This window comes from Spea bombifrons, chromosome 2 (assembly GCF_027358695.1).
Source record: "Spea bombifrons isolate aSpeBom1 chromosome 2, aSpeBom1.2.pri, whole genome shotgun sequence".
NCBI lineage: Eukaryota > Metazoa > Chordata > Amphibia > Anura > Pelobatidae > Spea > Spea bombifrons.
Genome location: NC_071088.1, coordinates 111,370,089 through 111,387,779, shown reverse-complemented (window position 1 = coordinate 111,387,779; position 17,691 = coordinate 111,370,089). Strand labels below are relative to the sequence as shown.

The window sequence follows — 17,691 nt, the reverse complement described above, 5'->3', positions numbered from 1 at the left end:
AAGCAACTAAAAGGGTTTTATTAGGTGTATAAAATTGTTCAAATAACAATTACATTTTTACGTTTTCACACATTTTGTTTCCTGACATTTGGGTTTGGACTATTTTTTCAATAGAGAAGGTCCCTGACGCCTACTGGACTCGTATGTCAACAAAATGTACTTCAAGCCTCAGCATCTTAGGGTTTAGATAGAAATCCAGACTAGATTTTGCATTGGAGGACCACCACCACCAGCACTATACCAATGGACAAAAATACCTAGCTTAATGCTGGATACTGAATTTGAACAAATTATTGAAATTGATCCCTCTCAGGAAAGTAAGGAAAGATAGGGTGGCAGAAACAACTGCAGAAGCATGGTAATGCATTTAGCCACATTGTAAGGAAATTCCCCAAAAATGCTTTAAAAGTGTGGCAGGAATAGAGTAGCAGCACTAGAGCAATAGACAGACTGATGATGCAAGAATCATACCTTCCTCAGTTTTAATATACATTGCTGGGTAACCTGATTTGAGACGAAATCCATCCGCTCCACCAGGTGTGGGGAGAGCTGTGTTCTCTGAGGGTTGATGATGCTGCCGGTAACTGAAACTCCTCTCGCTCTGGATACTGGTGGGCGGGAATGAAAGCAGCTGCTAGGCCACTAAGGAAAGGCCTGGTCAGATAACAGCTTTGCAGTCCGAATAACTTAGGGGGTCAGCAACAGAAGGCAGCTCTTCAAGGTAGGCTTCTTCAAGGTATTTTAGAAGCTGTAGTCTGACTTTCGAAAGCTTGAGTGGTACGGAACAAAGAATCAAGGGCCTTTGCCCTAATAGCTGCTTTTCTGCATGGGTGGAAGGGACTGAGAATCATATTTCCCATTTCCAGCTCTTGCATCTATCCTTCACTGAGCACAGGGGCGGGCTGGGCCGGGGGGCAGGGGGGCAATTGCCCCCCAGGCCGCCCGAAATCTAATCTAAACGGCCGCTGGGTGCTGATGCCGCGGCCGGCGCTACTTTAATACTTTTTTTTAAAATTTAATATGGCAAGCCGGATCGGCTATTAAATGAAAAAAAAAATAGTATTAAAGCAGCGCCGGCCGGAGGCATCAGCACCCAGCGGCCGTATGCGATGGCCGCCAAGTGATGGGAGCAGCGTGAGGGGTGAAAGCTCCGCCCCCTCGCACTCACCTTTCACCCCTCACGCAGCTCCCATCACTATGCGGCCATTAGATTGTTGGAAATCGAATCTAAACGGCCGCTGGGTGCTGATGCTGCCGGCCGGCGCTACTTTAATACGTTATTTATTTTTAATATGGCATGCCGATCCGGCATATTAAATAAATAAATATGCTCCGTAGTAGCTCCGACCGGTGGCATCAGCACCCAGCGGCCGTTTAGATAAGTTTTCCAGCAGTCTGATGGCCGCATAGTGATGGGAGCAGCGTGAGGGGTTAAAGGTGAGTGTGAGGGGGCGGAGCCACTTCACTTGACTTGCCCCCCAGGCCTTAGGCTGCCAGCCCTCCCCTGACTGAGCATGCCTCTTTTTATGCTGCACCTCACACACCCTACAGACAAGCATGCCCCTCCATGTTTTCAAATTATTTTTAAGGATCAACTTGCCCTTTACCCTTGGGTCACAGAGGGTGGCCAGCACATATACCGGGGTATCCATGATAGTTTGCACACAACCTGTCAGGTCCTTCTGATCAGTTTTGCAACCTCTTGGTGTATTCTAAGGCCTCATTGTATTCCTGGAAATCATTCATTTTATGCATCAGGTGGGCAAATAGTGAGATGACAATCGCTTACATTCTTGGCCAATACTATCTGCCCAATTTATGCAATTCACCTCTGCCCAATGGGCAAGGCAATCCAATGTTCTGCTTAGAGGACATGTAGTGAAGAGCCTGCTGCTGCAGCTCTAGGATCCAATCAACTGCACCAGCATCTTCCTAAGTATCTGCCAAAGTGTGAGCTGCTGTGTGCTGTTCATCCATAACCTCAGCACAGATCTATGCTAATGCTGCCCTTTTGACCCAGTCCTGTCACCCTGTGTGTCTACAGCAGCTGCAGTAGCACCCTTCTCCAACACTTTGCCACCAGCCAAAGAAAGGCATGTTGTGCACCAGCAACTCTCCATACGATGGAGATTAAGTGAACAGCCTGTCCGTCTGCCTTGGACAGCTCATCTTTCAACAATGATGCACATAAACAGTGAGGGCACTACATTCCAGATGCAGGTGTTGTGACAGGAAAAGCAGTAGTGGGGAGGGAGGACCTCTAGCAGCTGCCTGAAGAGCTCCCCTTCAACCACAAAGAAGGAAGCCACTAACACAGTTATAAGCTAAGCAGCAACACCAATTTATTTTGTTTAGTTATTTGTTTATTGTTGCTTGAATAGAAAGCTTGTAACTGTTCAAGGATAGGCTAGTACTGTAAATACCCCTGCTCCACCTGTCTGGAAACCAGTCAGAGTCTTAGAAAAGTCTAACGACTTTTACTCTGACTGCTAGTGTTGGCCTCAATGCTGCCAGTTTTCCCCTCTACTTGTAGTAGTATGGGAGATGAGTTGACAGCACTACAGCCAGGCTGATTTTGAATCGAACACCGTCTGTATTGTTTTACAACGACTAACACCATGGTGATCTCACTGTTATCTGTTTCTTGCAGCTACTTACAAGTTAAATGCTGTCAGTAAGCGTATTTGATTTTGCTCGTCCCTTCCCCTTACAAATTCAGACTGGCCAGAGTAAAAAAGTAAAGGGAAAAAAACCACAGGGTGTTGGGACCATCAATCACTAGTCCTCTTTCCAGATTTTGGAATTCCTGGGAATAACAAACAGGGACAGTTGGTGAACTAGATACAATACATCACTATTTTATTTTTTTTGGCCAGTTTTACAAAAGATTCCATCTTATAATCCGTTTTACAGTTTCATTATTACTTAATTAATTACTATACAGAAATGTCTTTATCTATGTCCTTATGGTGTGTGGTTAACGAGTTAAAGCATTTGAAATAACCTGGGGTGTAAATTAAATTGGCTCAGAAATGTCCCAAATAGGACATGGGAGAAAGAATGATGAGATTGAAAATAACATGGTTTTGAAATAGCAATACTCTAAAACTTGCAAAAAAATGTATTTCTGAACAAATATTAGAATACTTTTAGCAGATCTTTTCATTAGCTTTTGTAGATGAGTAAATTATTTTTTTAAATAAGCCAGAAAAAGGTTTTTTTCAACGTTCTACCATTTTTTAAATAATTAATTAGATGATTTGATCAAAATGTAAGCATTTAAGATGGGTGAACCTGCAAAAAATAAACACCTGCAACATTGGTTACAGATAATGAAAATAACAGAAAGTGCTTATTGAGTCTGGGACATACAGGTCGAAAATTAGATCAATTCATCTTATGTCAAAATGAGTACGTCACACACTGCATATGTTTTAAATAAACAGTTCGTTCCAAATGATAAATTATTACAGGCAAAACGTAATTGCGATTTCGCTTAATGCTTCAATTGGCTGTCAAAAGAAAAGCCGCGTGAGGTAACAAACAGCACGACAAAGGCAAGTATATTTCCATTACAGCCACCTTATGGTGACCATACTTGACTACAGCAACACAAGCTCTAAACATTGCGAAAGACTCAAATATCAACTACAACTCCCGGCATTCCATTCGTTCTAACACCAGGGCGTCGACGTCTATAGAGAGCTCACAAATAACGTCACCACAGGTTGTCATGGTAACGGGATGACGTAGGGACCTGTGACAGGGGTGATCTGAACCGGCATCTTCTCCGAGGTCAGACTGAGGAGTCCGGCCGACTAGAGTGTTCCTTCACAGTAGCAGCGACATCACGCCTGCACCTATTTAAATCTATCACTCTGTAGTTCTCCGGCTGGTCTCCACTTTGTTCCAATGGCGGCAATCTGCTCGAGCCGCCTCACCGGTTTGGGCGCGCGCTCACTCAGCGACGTCGTCGGGCTCGCGACATTCCAGGGGCTCCGGGGCTGCAGGTCGCGAGCGCATCGTCACCCAATCAGGTAAAAGCAGTCCCCAGAGGGGGGCGCGCGTGCACGGTGGCAGGGCGGGGCTTCAACGGGGTCACATGAAACCAAATTCGGTAGAATCGTTTGGTAGAATTTTTTTAAAAAAAAATTGGAAAAAAAAGCTTGATTTAAACGTAAAACGAGTATGTATTCTCTCTCCCGCCGCAGCATTCGTTTGACGTACTTGTAGGCCTCGCTGTTATTAAAAGGACACAAGCTTGCATATCAAGCGCCTTTGGTTTTCCTACCGAATTATGGGAGTTATTTATTAGGTGTAAATGAGTGCTGATATATATATATGTATGTATATATATATATATATATATATATATATATATGTATGTATATATATATATATATATATATATGTATGTATATATATATATGTGTATATATATATATATATATATATATATATATATATATATAATCTATCTCGTGTGTGTGTGTGGTTTCTTTAAACGAGACTATACGGTGAACCCCTTTGTGAATAAAAGGCCTATGGTACTAGGTGCTAACCCCTACGTTATATAAATGCTGACTCCCTTTTCTTTAGATGGAAGAACAGCTAGCAGAGCATAATGTAGTGTGTATAAGTCAGCCATATGTGCTTGTTGATATATATAGAAGGAGTCGCAGACATATTGAAGGGTGATAACACAGTCAGCGGTTTCCTGACAGCAGAAATAGGGAGTGTTTTATGAATACAGATCATAGAAAAGTCACAAACCTAAGACCAAGAAGGAGGACAATTTCTGTGCAAAAATACTGCATTTAATAATATACAAATTCCCCAGGGTGGCTTCCCTCATTCCTAAAATACTTCTGTTAACGCAGAAGTATTTTAATTCTGTTAATACTTCTGTTTTACTCTGTATTATTATTGAGTCCACAATACAAGTGCTTGGCACTTGGGCCTAGGCTCTGAGGGATTGGATATACCTTGCAGTGAGACTGGCACACAGTAAAATGTGTTGACCATGGCATATGAGCAAGGTCTTCAAAGTGCATTGATATCATATACATTTGTGTGTCTGTAAATGACGCCTAAATGAAATATACTGCATGTGTTCCAGTAGGTTGGTCAGATCTTTAATAACCTACAATGCATCTTACAGGGCAGTAATGTTTTAAATGTAATGTATACTGGTCACTTTATGTAAGTGTTATTTAAGAGATCCCATTGTACAGTGCTGCGGAATATGATGGCGCTATATTAAACAATAAATAAGAGATCTGACCACAGGTTTTGTTACTGCTTAAGGAGTAATAGCAATTGGCCTTTTAACAGGTTCCATGTAATTTTAGATTTTAAGGTCCTGTACAGTCCCACCAATGAAGAATGCATGTTAAAGTACTTTAATATGTATTTATTAACTGGCTGGTGGTCAGTATACAACTCCTATGTTTTAGCAAGCAGGAACTGTAATCAGCTGGGGGTTAGGGAAAGAGGACCAATGCGTAGGGGAGGATGCTGCCGAACTCCCCGATGCATTTACAAGGTAAATTATTTACAGGGGACATTCGGCTTTCCTGTGCATTGAAGTCCATGTGATGACTGGCCAGTCATAACTTAATTGATCTCCTTCTTTCAACTAAATGAGCAGCGCTTATCAACTGCTTTCTCTTTCATGTGTCAAAAAAAAGTACATGTATTTTGTGTACTCCCCTAATACATCCCCTCTTACGGTTCAGGCATCAGAATTGTGTATCAGGTCAGGGAAAGAGGCAGGTCTAAGTGGTTGTGTGTATTGTTTCCTACACTCAAAGGGGCAAATGGAAAACCCATCATGTATTTGCAAGGGTGGCACCAAAGACCATTAAAGGGACCTCTCAGCCAACATGTGCATTGAATTGCAGGTATGACCCTTTAAGGAAGCTTGCAATATATATGAAGTCCTCTAGATGAGATCCAACTGGGTGTACCCCCACTAGGTGTATCAGTTTAAGATTCAGTGATTCGCTAACATGCCTGCACATTGGTATGGATGCCTCTCCTTTTTCAATATCTCTACTGCCTCTTGCCCTGATTCTGCCACAGCACAATACCACCATACTCTAGCCTCAGTCATAATGAGGTTGCTCCTGATGTTGGGTGCCAACCTCTACACTTGCCACCTCAACCATGGCATTCCATATAGACTTGCCTCCAAAGTTGTCAGTTTGTTATATTTTTCTTCCCTCTATCCACCAATGTAAAAGCACTACAGAAATCTGTCGGCGCTCTGTAAATAAAAAGAACGCTAATAATCACACAATAGTATATTTGTAAGGGTTTTCAATCATTTGTCTGCCCGTTTATTTAAAAAAACTAATTGTACATGAGAGACTATAGGTAACACAAAAGGTAATCTAACCTGCTTTCACATATAAGGAAAACCGGAATTCACTATGGGTGAAAAACCCAGCCTTCTGCTATTTTCCCTGGTCCTGTTGTGCTTAAGGAATCACATGATCAGAGTTCCAGTTACGGGCTGTGGCTGTTAATGTTGAAGCCCTTAGCGTTTTACTATTTTAAAAATGAAAGGAGAATCGTTTCTAATTTCCTACATTGGCAATCTTGGATGACTGCCGTCTCTGCAGCAAGAATTGTGAAATGCTTCTTTTGCTTTGTATCTTTAACAAGTCACAACATATTAGCAAAGGAAAAGGGCTAAATGTTTTGATATTGGAGGAATCATCAGTATGTTAGTACACGCAGTCCTGCCAATGTTGCCTCTGGGTGGTAAGCGAACGCAACAGGGCTGGGAATACATTTGGAAAGCAAACCAAAGAGGAGGATTCTAGTTGGCATTTCCTTTACAGCCCAGGCTTTATTACGTAACAGAGTACAGTAATGTTTGGAATATGCTGGGAGAGGTTAGCATTGTTTCTGTAGAGAGTCTAACACATCTGTCCTGTAGTCTTATAAGAATACATAGTCATAAAATGTAGTGTAAATGTAGTCAGCCTGCTATGTTGCTATATTAGTCTGGTCAGTCTCTGTATGTTTGGACACACTGTGTCATGTGACAGCACTGAAGAAAAGACACTCTGCTACAATGTAAAGTAGTGAGTGTACAGCCTGTATAACAGTGTAAATTTGCTGTCCCCTCAAAATAACTCAACACACAGCCATTAATGTCTAAACTTTGGCAACAAAAGTGAGTACACCCCTAAGTGGGGAAAAAACTACATGTCCCGGGTGATATGGACTGCGCATCCGTGCACAAAACCTCGATTCTGGCAGATACGGTGTGTGTATGTCTATAATTTACACACACATCTATACACTGACGTGCTCTTGCACAAAGTGATTCCCTTTTGCTTACACTTCGTATTACTGGTGTTCCTCGTCACTTGGCTACTGCTTGCACAAGTGATCTGAGAAGAGGCACATCGGTATCATCTTATTCCTGCTGTGTGGGACTTATTGTCAAGTGTTCCTGAGTCCACCTAGGTTATGTAAGATGAATGCAGAAGTAAAGCCTTAAAAGCCATGACTAGCGAGCTTCATAGATTTGTATGCATAGGCACCAGTGACTGTGGAAGTCATCCAATATGGTTGTGAAACAGCAGGCAATCTACCTGTGCAGATATGACCAGGCCCTGGCAAGGCTTTTCTCTGCTGGGACTCTAGCTAGGGAATGGGATAATTGGAAGAAATATCTTATTTCTGACACCAGAGCTGTGAAATTTCTAATATATGGCAGTTCCCGTAATACCTAATATCTTGAACAGATCTGGATCTAGAGATCAGTACATGTAAGGAAAAAGTCAGACAATGCTCCGTTTTTTCCCCTCAAAACAATGTCATAAATGCTATCTTTATATGAATATCATCTTATGTTGAATGACAAAGAATCTAAGGTCGCTTCAAGGTGAGATGGTTCTGTTTGCTGGATTCACGCCATGTTATGCAATGCTCTTGCCGTATAACAATATGGTCAGTGTTTACTGCTTGTTGGTATGCCTTATGACTCTTTATGACTTTGTTCTATTATGCACACGTAACATTTGCATGTATTAATATTGTTTAACAAATATAAATTGCCAGCAGAGATGACGGGGGTGTTTTCCATAAAAATAGTTTATGGAAAAAGCACTTTAAGGGTAAGTTCCATGGGAAGGAAAAGAACTCCCTCCGTGTAAAATAGAGTGCTATACACAGTAATGTGGGGTAGCATTGACAAAAACCTTCGTTTTAGATTTTTTTTCCCAATTCACTTACTTTAGCTGCAGACCTGGAGGCTGCCAATATTATCAGTCATGTGATATTTTGGGTAACCTTTCCTGCACAATCACTACACTGAATCAAATCTTTTATGGCAGTGCTTATGTAGTCTGATTAATGGGAGTCTGTGGATTGACGGTATGATAAGGAGTCAAGTGTGTTTGTCTGGTTTATTTGGCTGAGGAAACAGAGCTATACAATGATGTGGGAGGTGGTTCTGAAATATAAAGGGAGAGGGAAAAGAAAAAACTATATATACTTCTGCTAAATTAAATAAATTACTGAAATTCTGGTTTGTAATCCGGTATACAGATGCTGTATATGTTCTTACAAATGTCTGATATGCAGCAGCACGATATTTTTGAAAACTTTTTTTTATAAATCTGTAATTTTGCATACATCACGTAGGTTGACTCTTTGTCCAATCGTTGGCATTCATTACATCATCAATATGTCTTGGTTGTCATTTTTAAATGCTGTTACTTAGGTGGTTTAGCATTGTAATAAAATTGCCTTCTCATGGTTATAATATTTCTATTTCTATAATGAGCATATAGCGCATCAAGTATATACAATAGCCTGGGAAGTTTCGCAAACAACGCCATATTGATACCAATGGGTTGTCCAACAAGCTCATCTAGGTGTGATGATCATCATACACATGCTTTTTTGATCATATAGTATATATAAAGTCATCACGGGATATTAAATGGCTTGCAGTACACATTGCATATGTTGCAAACTCTCAATCATCTCATCATCAGTCATGAGTAAAGTCCTTTTTGAAGGCGCAGTAGATTACTGTATTAATTACCTGCCTTTCAGAAGAATTTCATGCTGGAATGCCGCTTGTTTTATCAGCAACTACACCCTGCAATGTCAGACAGCACCACCAGTTCTCTGCACATGTCAAAAACTGCACAGGAAGGCTTTGGGGACTCCAACTCTATATTATTGCATATTGGTGTCCATTTTGAATGGATTCCTACGCGTTTGCTCTGTGCAAATCGGTGCCGGCAGCCATCCCATGGCTTGTTAAGATAATAAATAAGATTGAGATCTGTAGTTGCATGTTCCTCACCAATGTTTTCAGTTACTTATTTTGACCTCTATTTGCATGTATCGTCTTTGAGGGGCTTATAGTAAGAGGAGGAGGGACCTGAGGACATATAGATTGTTAGTTGTGTGTGTGTTTTTTTTATTTTTTATTTTTTAGGCAGTGCTATCTCTTTAAACATACATACAGACATGCATGCATGTATTTTCTATATCTGAAGATATCTATCTTTTCCCCCAGACACCTGTCTTCCTGTGGCATCCTCATGACCAGAGCTTCAAGAGTAATCCTTCAAAACATCAGCGACCCTTGTGTTCTGCATTGTCGAGGATTCCTGGGCTTTACTGGGCCGCTGACCAACAAAAGGAAAGAATACTCAGAGCGCAGAATCATTGGGTAAAACTATATATATTTTTTTACCTTGCAACCTCTGGAGACAAAAACTCGTTGTTACTTTTTCTGGTTTTTCAAGTGTGTTACAAAATAAATGTGTTTGAATGAAAGGGAAAAAGATGAGTTTTAACTTCTTATAAAAGCTGGAAAATAATATTCCCTGTAATCGCAAGAATTTTATGTAGTTAATGCAATAAAACTGTTTGGCATAGGGATTGTGGCTTCAACTTTCCAGAATCATTATACATAAGTTTTTTTTTTTCTTTTCTTTTCTTACAAAGAGTGAGCTGGTTCAGTCAGTGAGGTGGCTTTCAGGCAATCTCTTCTTGCAGGAGAAGGTCACTGACTGGTTATTTATAACACATAGTGAAGTAGCTGTGCTGACACTGCACCCTCTCGCAAACCTCTACTGGTGAGCTTTGCAGGTGGCTGTAACAAGACAGTATTGGGAAATAATTTAAGAGAACAAAAATGTATCACTAATAACCCCTTTAGAAGCAAACTGGAAGGGTTTTCTGTATTGCATTTGAATTTCCTTAAATAGTAATAGTAATAGTAAAAAAGTTTTACGACAGGAAAACTATATGGAAGAAGGGTGTTCTTAGTCTATGCTGAGTACAGGGATACATCTTAGATTGACTTTTTTGAACTCTGTGAAGAAGCAGAAGGAACCAAAAGTGTATCAGTGTACCACCTTTAGACATTTGGCACTTTGCTTCTATAGGCTTTGCAGTATATAAAGGGGAACATTGCAGCAAGGAACGATAACCAAATCTAGCACTGAAAAGCAGCTATCGACATATTTTTTGGGGGCATCGCTCCATATATAATGTTGTTTAATGTGAGAGACCATTCACAACTGTGTGTGATTGCTATACATAATTATCTAATTTGTGCATCTGTCTTGAGTGTAGTAATCGGGTGCTGACGATTTCTCGGCCTTTTGGGTAAGATCAACTGTGTACCTGTGAGAGAGCTTGGTCCTCTTGTCTTAAGGCTGTGAGTGGGCTTCACAAAACCCAGGGAATGATTTCTAGACCTCCCTGGTTTGGTCCGCCAGGGTTCTCACCACGTGTTTGTGCTGGGGAGACTTCACAACACTGTTTGAGTTGGTAAGTGCACTAGAATTGACCTGGACCCTTCAAAGCCTACGTTTTTTGCTTATCCTCCCTTAAAAATTCCCTGGCCATGGGCTGGGGCCTGATATGGCATGGTGATGACATGTTTTCATGAGCACTTTTTCTGTTTTGTGCGTGTGTTGATTTGGTTTTTGACACAGTTTATTGGTCAGGTTGAAAATACCACAATGGAGCCAGATCCCTGAAGACTCAGCTTTTTGGTGGGAATGATGGTTGGAGCCTTTGGCTACCATCTCTCCTTGAAGACTTCAGTGGGTCTCCTCTTTGGTGGATATCTTATAAAATCTGTTCCTCCCTTGAGTTCGGTCTGTGAGGGGACGTGCAGCTCCAGAGGAAGAAGATTGGGGACCTGGTTTCCCAGATGACAGTGGAAGCTTTGAGAAAAATAATCAAATGCCGACAACCTGATCTTGAACCTGCAATTGTTTAACAATTCTGACTGCTGAGTATGAGTAGTCTGAAAAATTTTTGGAAACTGTAGGAGGCAGAATGCTGTTCTAAAGTTATATATAATCTAAATTATATATAAGGTGTTCTCATAACTTACTGTGGCAAGTGCAGATTTAATTGGAGAATCTTTTGTCCAGGCTTCCGTACTGTTATAAAAAATAAATTAAATAAAATAAAAATAAAAAAAAGACATGCTCATTAAAGTACCCTGAGTTCCTTAAAAAAAAATAAAGCACCTGACAAAGAGATGTCAAACCTGCAGCAGATTCCTTCCTTCTCTGTAGAGTGATTAATCTTGCTGTCGGTGGCAGCACTTTCCACACGTGCATGGAGGTCTGAAAAGACCCCTGCATGCAGTTTCTGCTGTGTCAGCGATGTTATACATAGGTGAACATATCGCAAGCAAGGAGGTGTTTCAGCTGAATGCAGAACACAAATAGGGGGAAAGGGGCAAATACATATGATTGAGGGTGTTCTGCAGCATCCCCCATGAAACAAGATATTTCAAGGGACCACGCAACTATCAAATGTATTAAGTGGCCCCCTTTAAATTGTGCAATTACTCAATATGGTGTGATTGTTAAGTACCAAACTAACAATTTGCTCTGCTTTCTTAGTAATTCAGTGGCAATTCATCTGGAATCCATGCAACAATATATGATATTTCATGTATGTGTGATCAGGTCAAAAGTAATCATTTTTGAATAGCTGTAATGGAGCAATTGTACCCTTGGTGAATTAGTGATGAACACAAAACAAAGCAAGAATTCAGCATTGCCATTCAAAAAACGCCTATCTAAGGTATAAATACTGTGGGTTCCATCACACTATATGGCCATATATTGCTTAGACCTCCAACTACATCACAGTACCCTGAGTTTGGCGAGTCCTATCTAAAATGTTCATGGTAATAATATATAGTAAGCAAAATTAGCCATGAAAAATTAGGACTCGCCAAACTGTTGGGGATACTTTTATGTAGTGGTGGGCTAAGCAATATGTTGCCGTATAGTGTGACAAAATTCCCAGGACTTGGATGTGTTTTCTGAATGTTGTTTGCTGGGTATGCCCTGAATATTTGCTTTTTATGGGTACTTATTAGTCATTATTCTAGCAGCAATCCAGGATGTGTATGCCTTTTTTATGCTTTTTAGGTAGTGCGCTCCTTTCTGTATAGCTAAGTTAGTGATGGCCCTGTTACTACATCAAGAAAATATCTGAGTTAAAATTATTGTTGTTACAGGCCAATACGTTCATAGAGATAAGAAACCGGTATTGGATATGTATGTTAAATATGTATTGCTTTGTGCCATGAGAGGTCATGGTTTTATTGATATAATATAGGAACATACAGTAAGAATTGTGCAAGAAACTACTAAAACATATTTGTATATGTGTCTTAGACATGTCCATATTGGCATAAGTATGTATATATATAATATATATATATAATTTTTTTTTATTTATTTATTTTTGCTTGCTAAAAATATAACCCCAGTGTATACTGGAAAGCAGGCTCCATTGTTCTTTGGATTAAATCTGCCTACTGCCCCTCAGGTACTCCATGCAGGAGATGTACGAGGTTGTCTCCAATGTAGAAGAGTACAAGCAGTTTGTGCCGTGGTGTAAAAAGTCCACTGTTATCTCAAAACGCACAGGGTATGCCAAAGCACAGTTGGAAGTTGGCTTTCCTCCGATTATGGAGAGATATACCTCCATCCTCACACTCGTGCGCCCACACCTTGTTAAGGTGAGTTTGTTTTCATACATGTAATATCAAACGCATAACTGTCTCTATAGTGTTGTTAATCAATACAATTATTTGTTTTTAAATAAGAGCTTCATAGGCCAGAACTAATCTCCCAAGCACGTGGCAAACCAGGAAAGGTCAAAGTGACCCAAATCAATCAACTGAAAAATAATCTGTACTAGTAGAAAAAAATCCACAGTTACCTAACTGGAATATAATGAGCTACAGGGATGGAGTTTGTGTCAAAATTCAACATTGCAGTCAAATTATGAGAAACCTAATTTGAGAAATCTATATGACTAGTTAATAAGAATAGTTGTGTATATTTCTAAAGAATTATTCTGGGGCCGTGCTCTAAATGTGGAATAGTCACTATAGAAAGCATTGGAATGTTCCTGCTGAATGCCCCATTCTTACCACTTTTGTTTTAGAATTGCTTTTTTTTTTTTTTTTTTTTTTTAAATATGGCCCCATGGTCTGCTGAAGCAAATTACATTGTTATATGCTATGGAGATAAATGCCTAGGTTAAAGTCTGTAACAAACAATGGGAGGTTTCTGATGGTGTGTGAGTGTAGTTTGTTGCAGATTACATGAACAAATTGGCTTTAATTATCCAGGTAAATTAATATAAGATTTTCACCAAGACCCCGCATATGTAAACCAAGATATTTCTAATGCTGAGACTTTTTTCTTTGTTTTTGTATATTTTGTTTAAAGTTTTTTTTAAATTATAATAATATTTTTATATAACGCCATCAAATTCCATAGCACTGTACAATGGGTAGACAGGACATAAGAAGTAGCATGTAACATAACAAATTGACTTACAGAGACAACCGGTGAGGAGGGCCCTGCTCAAACGAGCTTACAATCTAATATACATTTGTTTTGCTTTAGGAGAGGGATTCATTTTATACAGTGTGCATGTGGTTGAGTCTAAATTGGTCCCTGACAGTTTGGGACTTGTCCAAATGGTTTTCGTACCCTTTAAAAGTGTAAGGCAGATTACAAGGTCACAAGATATTGGCAGAGAATTATATATTGCCCCAAGCCAGAGAAGTTTAAACAAGGCCGGATTTCTAACGTCTAAATATATTCTGTACAGATGGGGAAGCTAACATTAACTTTTTAACTGCTTCAGGCTGTTTGTACTGATGGACGTCTCTTTAATCACCTGGAGACAAGTTGGCGCTTTAGCCCTGGAATCCCTGGATATCCTCGCACCTGCACTGTAGATTTCTCGGTAAGTAGAAGAAAGTATTTAATTACATGGCATAAATTAGATATTCAGGCATTTCATCCATATCTGAATTGACAGCCAAAAATAGAAAGTGCTTCCTTTTTTGTCAGCTGTGGTTTAAATATAAATATTTAAAACATCACTCATACATTGAAAAACTCACAAAAATATGTTTGCCAAAAGCTGTCAACCTAGGATGTTTCACAAGAGTAATGGTGCCCTTTTCACACCAGCATCTTCCAAATATGTCACAAGGGGCTGAAATGTAATATTCTGAATGGGGAGAATTCCTATTCTGCCATGGGAGACCGTTTCCTTAGCCAGGCATACACTCGTATATTGACCACTCTGCCTTACTGACATCATTAATCATCAATTCAAAGTCATACCACGCTTGGAAACCTAGATATACACTCACACACACCATGCTACGTCAAAGTAATAATAATATGTTCAGAAGTAATTTTTCTTATGGGTGGAGCAAATCATTCTGTTGCACACTGCGAATGTAAAATATTTAATATTGATAATAAAAATGTCTGCTAATTAAATACATTTCTGCTAGGGGGATATATATATATATATATATATATATATATATATATATATATATATATATATATATATATATATATATATATATATATATATATATATATATATATATATATATATATATATATATATATATATATATATATAATATGTATGTGTGTGTGTAAAAGGGTGAAGCCGTATTAGTCCAGTAGACACGATGTCAAAAAATCGAGTATTGCAGAGTAGGCGGTGATAACTTTTTTTTTTGGACTAACATAATATTAAAAAGACAAGCTTTCGAGAGTTATCCTCCCTTCATCAGGGATATAGAAATATATATATATATATATATATATATTAATTAGATATTAGTGGAAACTTTAGTTGGCTTTAAACAGTTATTTTGTTAACAATATCTTATGTAATTCCTGTAATATGCCCTCCTATATTTATTTCAAGCACATTTTGCAATGTAACTGGAGTCACAGTATGTAAACACAAGTGTTATTTGTGCCAGTCCCTTTGTTTGCATTGTATAACAAAGATGTTCATCTGCAAACAAATTCCCTGTAATGTATAACGGTGTCCTTTTGTAGGAACATGGAGATTTTTTATCTGGAATACAAACTTTGCATTAGTTTCAAAGGAGAGACCAGACTGTCTATAAACACCTTGACGGGACTGAATTCACCTCCTCTCCCTATGTGTCACCCCTAGTTTAGAAGAATAGGATAGGCCTGAGCCCGATGTGTGTGTCGGCTAGGTTCATCAGCAGGGGAGGAATGCGAAAGAAATTTCTCACAAATAACAGTATATTTTGTGCTTCTTTATCTTTTGCTACAGATATCCTTTGAGTTTCGCTCCCTTTTGCATTCCCAGCTTGCTACGGTTTTCTTTGATGAGGTGGTGAAGCAAATGGTTGCTGCGTTTGAGAGACGAGCAGGAAAGACCTTTGGACCGGAGACCCCGATCCCTCGTGAGCTCATGTTTCATGAAATACACCAGACGTGATGGCCAGTTCAGTGCTGCATGGTACAGGGACAGGCCGCAAAAGAACATAAGTGCAAACAAACCCAGAAGTCCACACAGCCAGTATGGAACATGTACCTCCACAGCTTTGTGCACTCACTGGGACTTTTTTTTTTTTTTAAAGAAATATTTATTTAATTTCACAACTGATTGTGCTGGAATATATATACGTCATCAATATCCTCCAGTGACACAGGGCATACGTTGGCATGCTTCATCGTAGCACAGCTGGTGCCTCCTGCGTGGCCGGAGCCACTTTTTATGAGTGTTATTTTTTTTTTATTATGTTTTTTTCTTAGGTGTAGGCCATACTGAATGTTGAGGAAAAGAGGGAATTTTGTGGCCATTCTCATATTGCATGATAGAGGACTGCTTTATGGAGCACTGAGAGAGAGAGGGCTGTGCTTGGACCTTCTTACTAATTTTAGCCCCTGTTTTTAAAGTGCTATAATTTTGTTTATTTCTAGTCGCCTATTTAGATGTTTTCCTCCTCCTTTATTGGTTTCTTGACAGAAAGATGTTAGCATGTCGGTCAGACCAAACTGAACTTGCAAGTATGCAGTGATAAGTCTTTCAGATTGAATGAGGTACTGGTATATGCCAATAAATTGTACCATCTCCATAGTCTAGGTACTTTCCAGATAAATAATAGGTGCTGGTATAGTGTATTGTCTTATTTTCTCGATGCTTGTAGTTAGACAAGGTGTTGTGGATAAACTCTTAGGGGGCCAGATACAAATCTGGAGTTGTGCTAAGATACAGAGGAGTGAGTCTTTCCCGTAGGCTGAACACATAATATAATTAAAGGAGAAAGATCCACTATTACGATGAAAAATTCTAATGAGTCGTTCCTCTGGATCCTTGACATTGCGCTATTTTCTGGCTTTTGTATGTGAAAATCTTCAAAATGAGATCTGGCCTGTGTTTATCTCAAAACGCCAGACCTGTTCTAATATCGTAAATTACAAAAAAAGGATGGCAATCCTTTTATATTCTTAGTGAAATAGTATATACTAAAGGCATTTACACGTGCCAAAATAGATATCGTACTAACGAGCACTCGGATCCTTTATGAGAAGAAATGGAATTCAAAGTTGTTAGATGTAAAACTGTTTACAGACAATGAAGTGCAATACTGCCCCATCCTTTTATACTGCTGCTGTATGACTTGCCAATAGATCACAAAATGAAAAGAACTGAGTGTAAGTAATGATATGGTCCCAGGGAACATTAAGCCCCTCTTGCCACATTGCAAAAATCATATGGCATCAAAGTGTGTATCTTGTTTAAAGCATTTGCTACAAAGTATAAGCTGCATCTTCTGTTGCCTTCTTACAGATGGAAGGAGAGTCAGGGACCACTTTTCAATAAACCCTTTTGCGGTGGGAATACAGTAAGGAGGCCAACCAACCTATCTCCTTAAAAACATGTCTCTCTACCTCCTGCCTACATAACAGTGCAGTTCTTTTCCTTTTTCAGCTTTATCAATGCAATGTTTTTGTTGTGCTAAAACAGAGCTGTAAAAACAAACCAACATGAAACAGGGACACCTAATTATCAATAAACAATTTGTAAAGGTGCAAATAGATGATGTAGTCATGATTTCAGATTAAAATTATTTTTTTAATTGATTTTTTTTTCTTCTTGAATTATGCTTTTTCCTCTCTCTCCCCATCTCATCTCTCCAGTCGCTGTCTCTCCAGTCTCTCTCAGTTGGCAGAATTGTGTGTTTTCAAATCACTAATTCATTATGCACGATGTATGGCTGTGCCATGCAAGTTTCTCCTGCCAGTAGGACTGAGCTGGCCCTGTATAATGCATAGTTCAATTGGTGAAATA

General features: G+C 39.4%; 1 protein-coding gene across 1 annotated transcript; it reads left to right on the top strand.

Annotated features, from left to right (window-relative positions):
* The first annotated feature begins 3,743 nt into the window (after window positions 1–3,743).
* COQ10A (coenzyme Q10A) lies at window positions 3,744–17,436 on the top strand. Its single transcript, XM_053455610.1, has 5 exons — window positions 3,744–4,037; window positions 9,554–9,709; window positions 12,853–13,045; window positions 14,188–14,289; window positions 15,667–17,436. The coding sequence occupies exons 1-5, from the start codon at window positions 3,913–3,915 to the stop codon at window positions 15,832–15,834; spliced, it is 744 nt and encodes a 247-aa protein (XP_053311585.1). The 5' UTR covers window positions 3,744–3,912; the 3' UTR covers window positions 15,835–17,436.
* Window positions 17,437–17,691: the final 255 nt, after the last annotated feature.

Bases quoted from the DNA above. Each gene is read 5' to 3' on its own strand.
- COQ10A (XM_053455610.1), top strand. From the start codon at position 3,913: ATGGCGGCAATCTGCTCGAGCCGCCTCACCGGTTTGGGCGCGCGCTCA. The intron at 4,038-9,553 runs GTAAAAGCAGTC...CTTTTCCCCCAG, and splicing joins GCGCATCGTCACCCAATCAG to ACACCTGTCTTCCTGTGGCA. The intron at 13,046-14,187 runs GTGAGTTTGTTT...TAACTGCTTCAG, and splicing joins TGCGCCCACACCTTGTTAAG to GCTGTTTGTACTGATGGACG.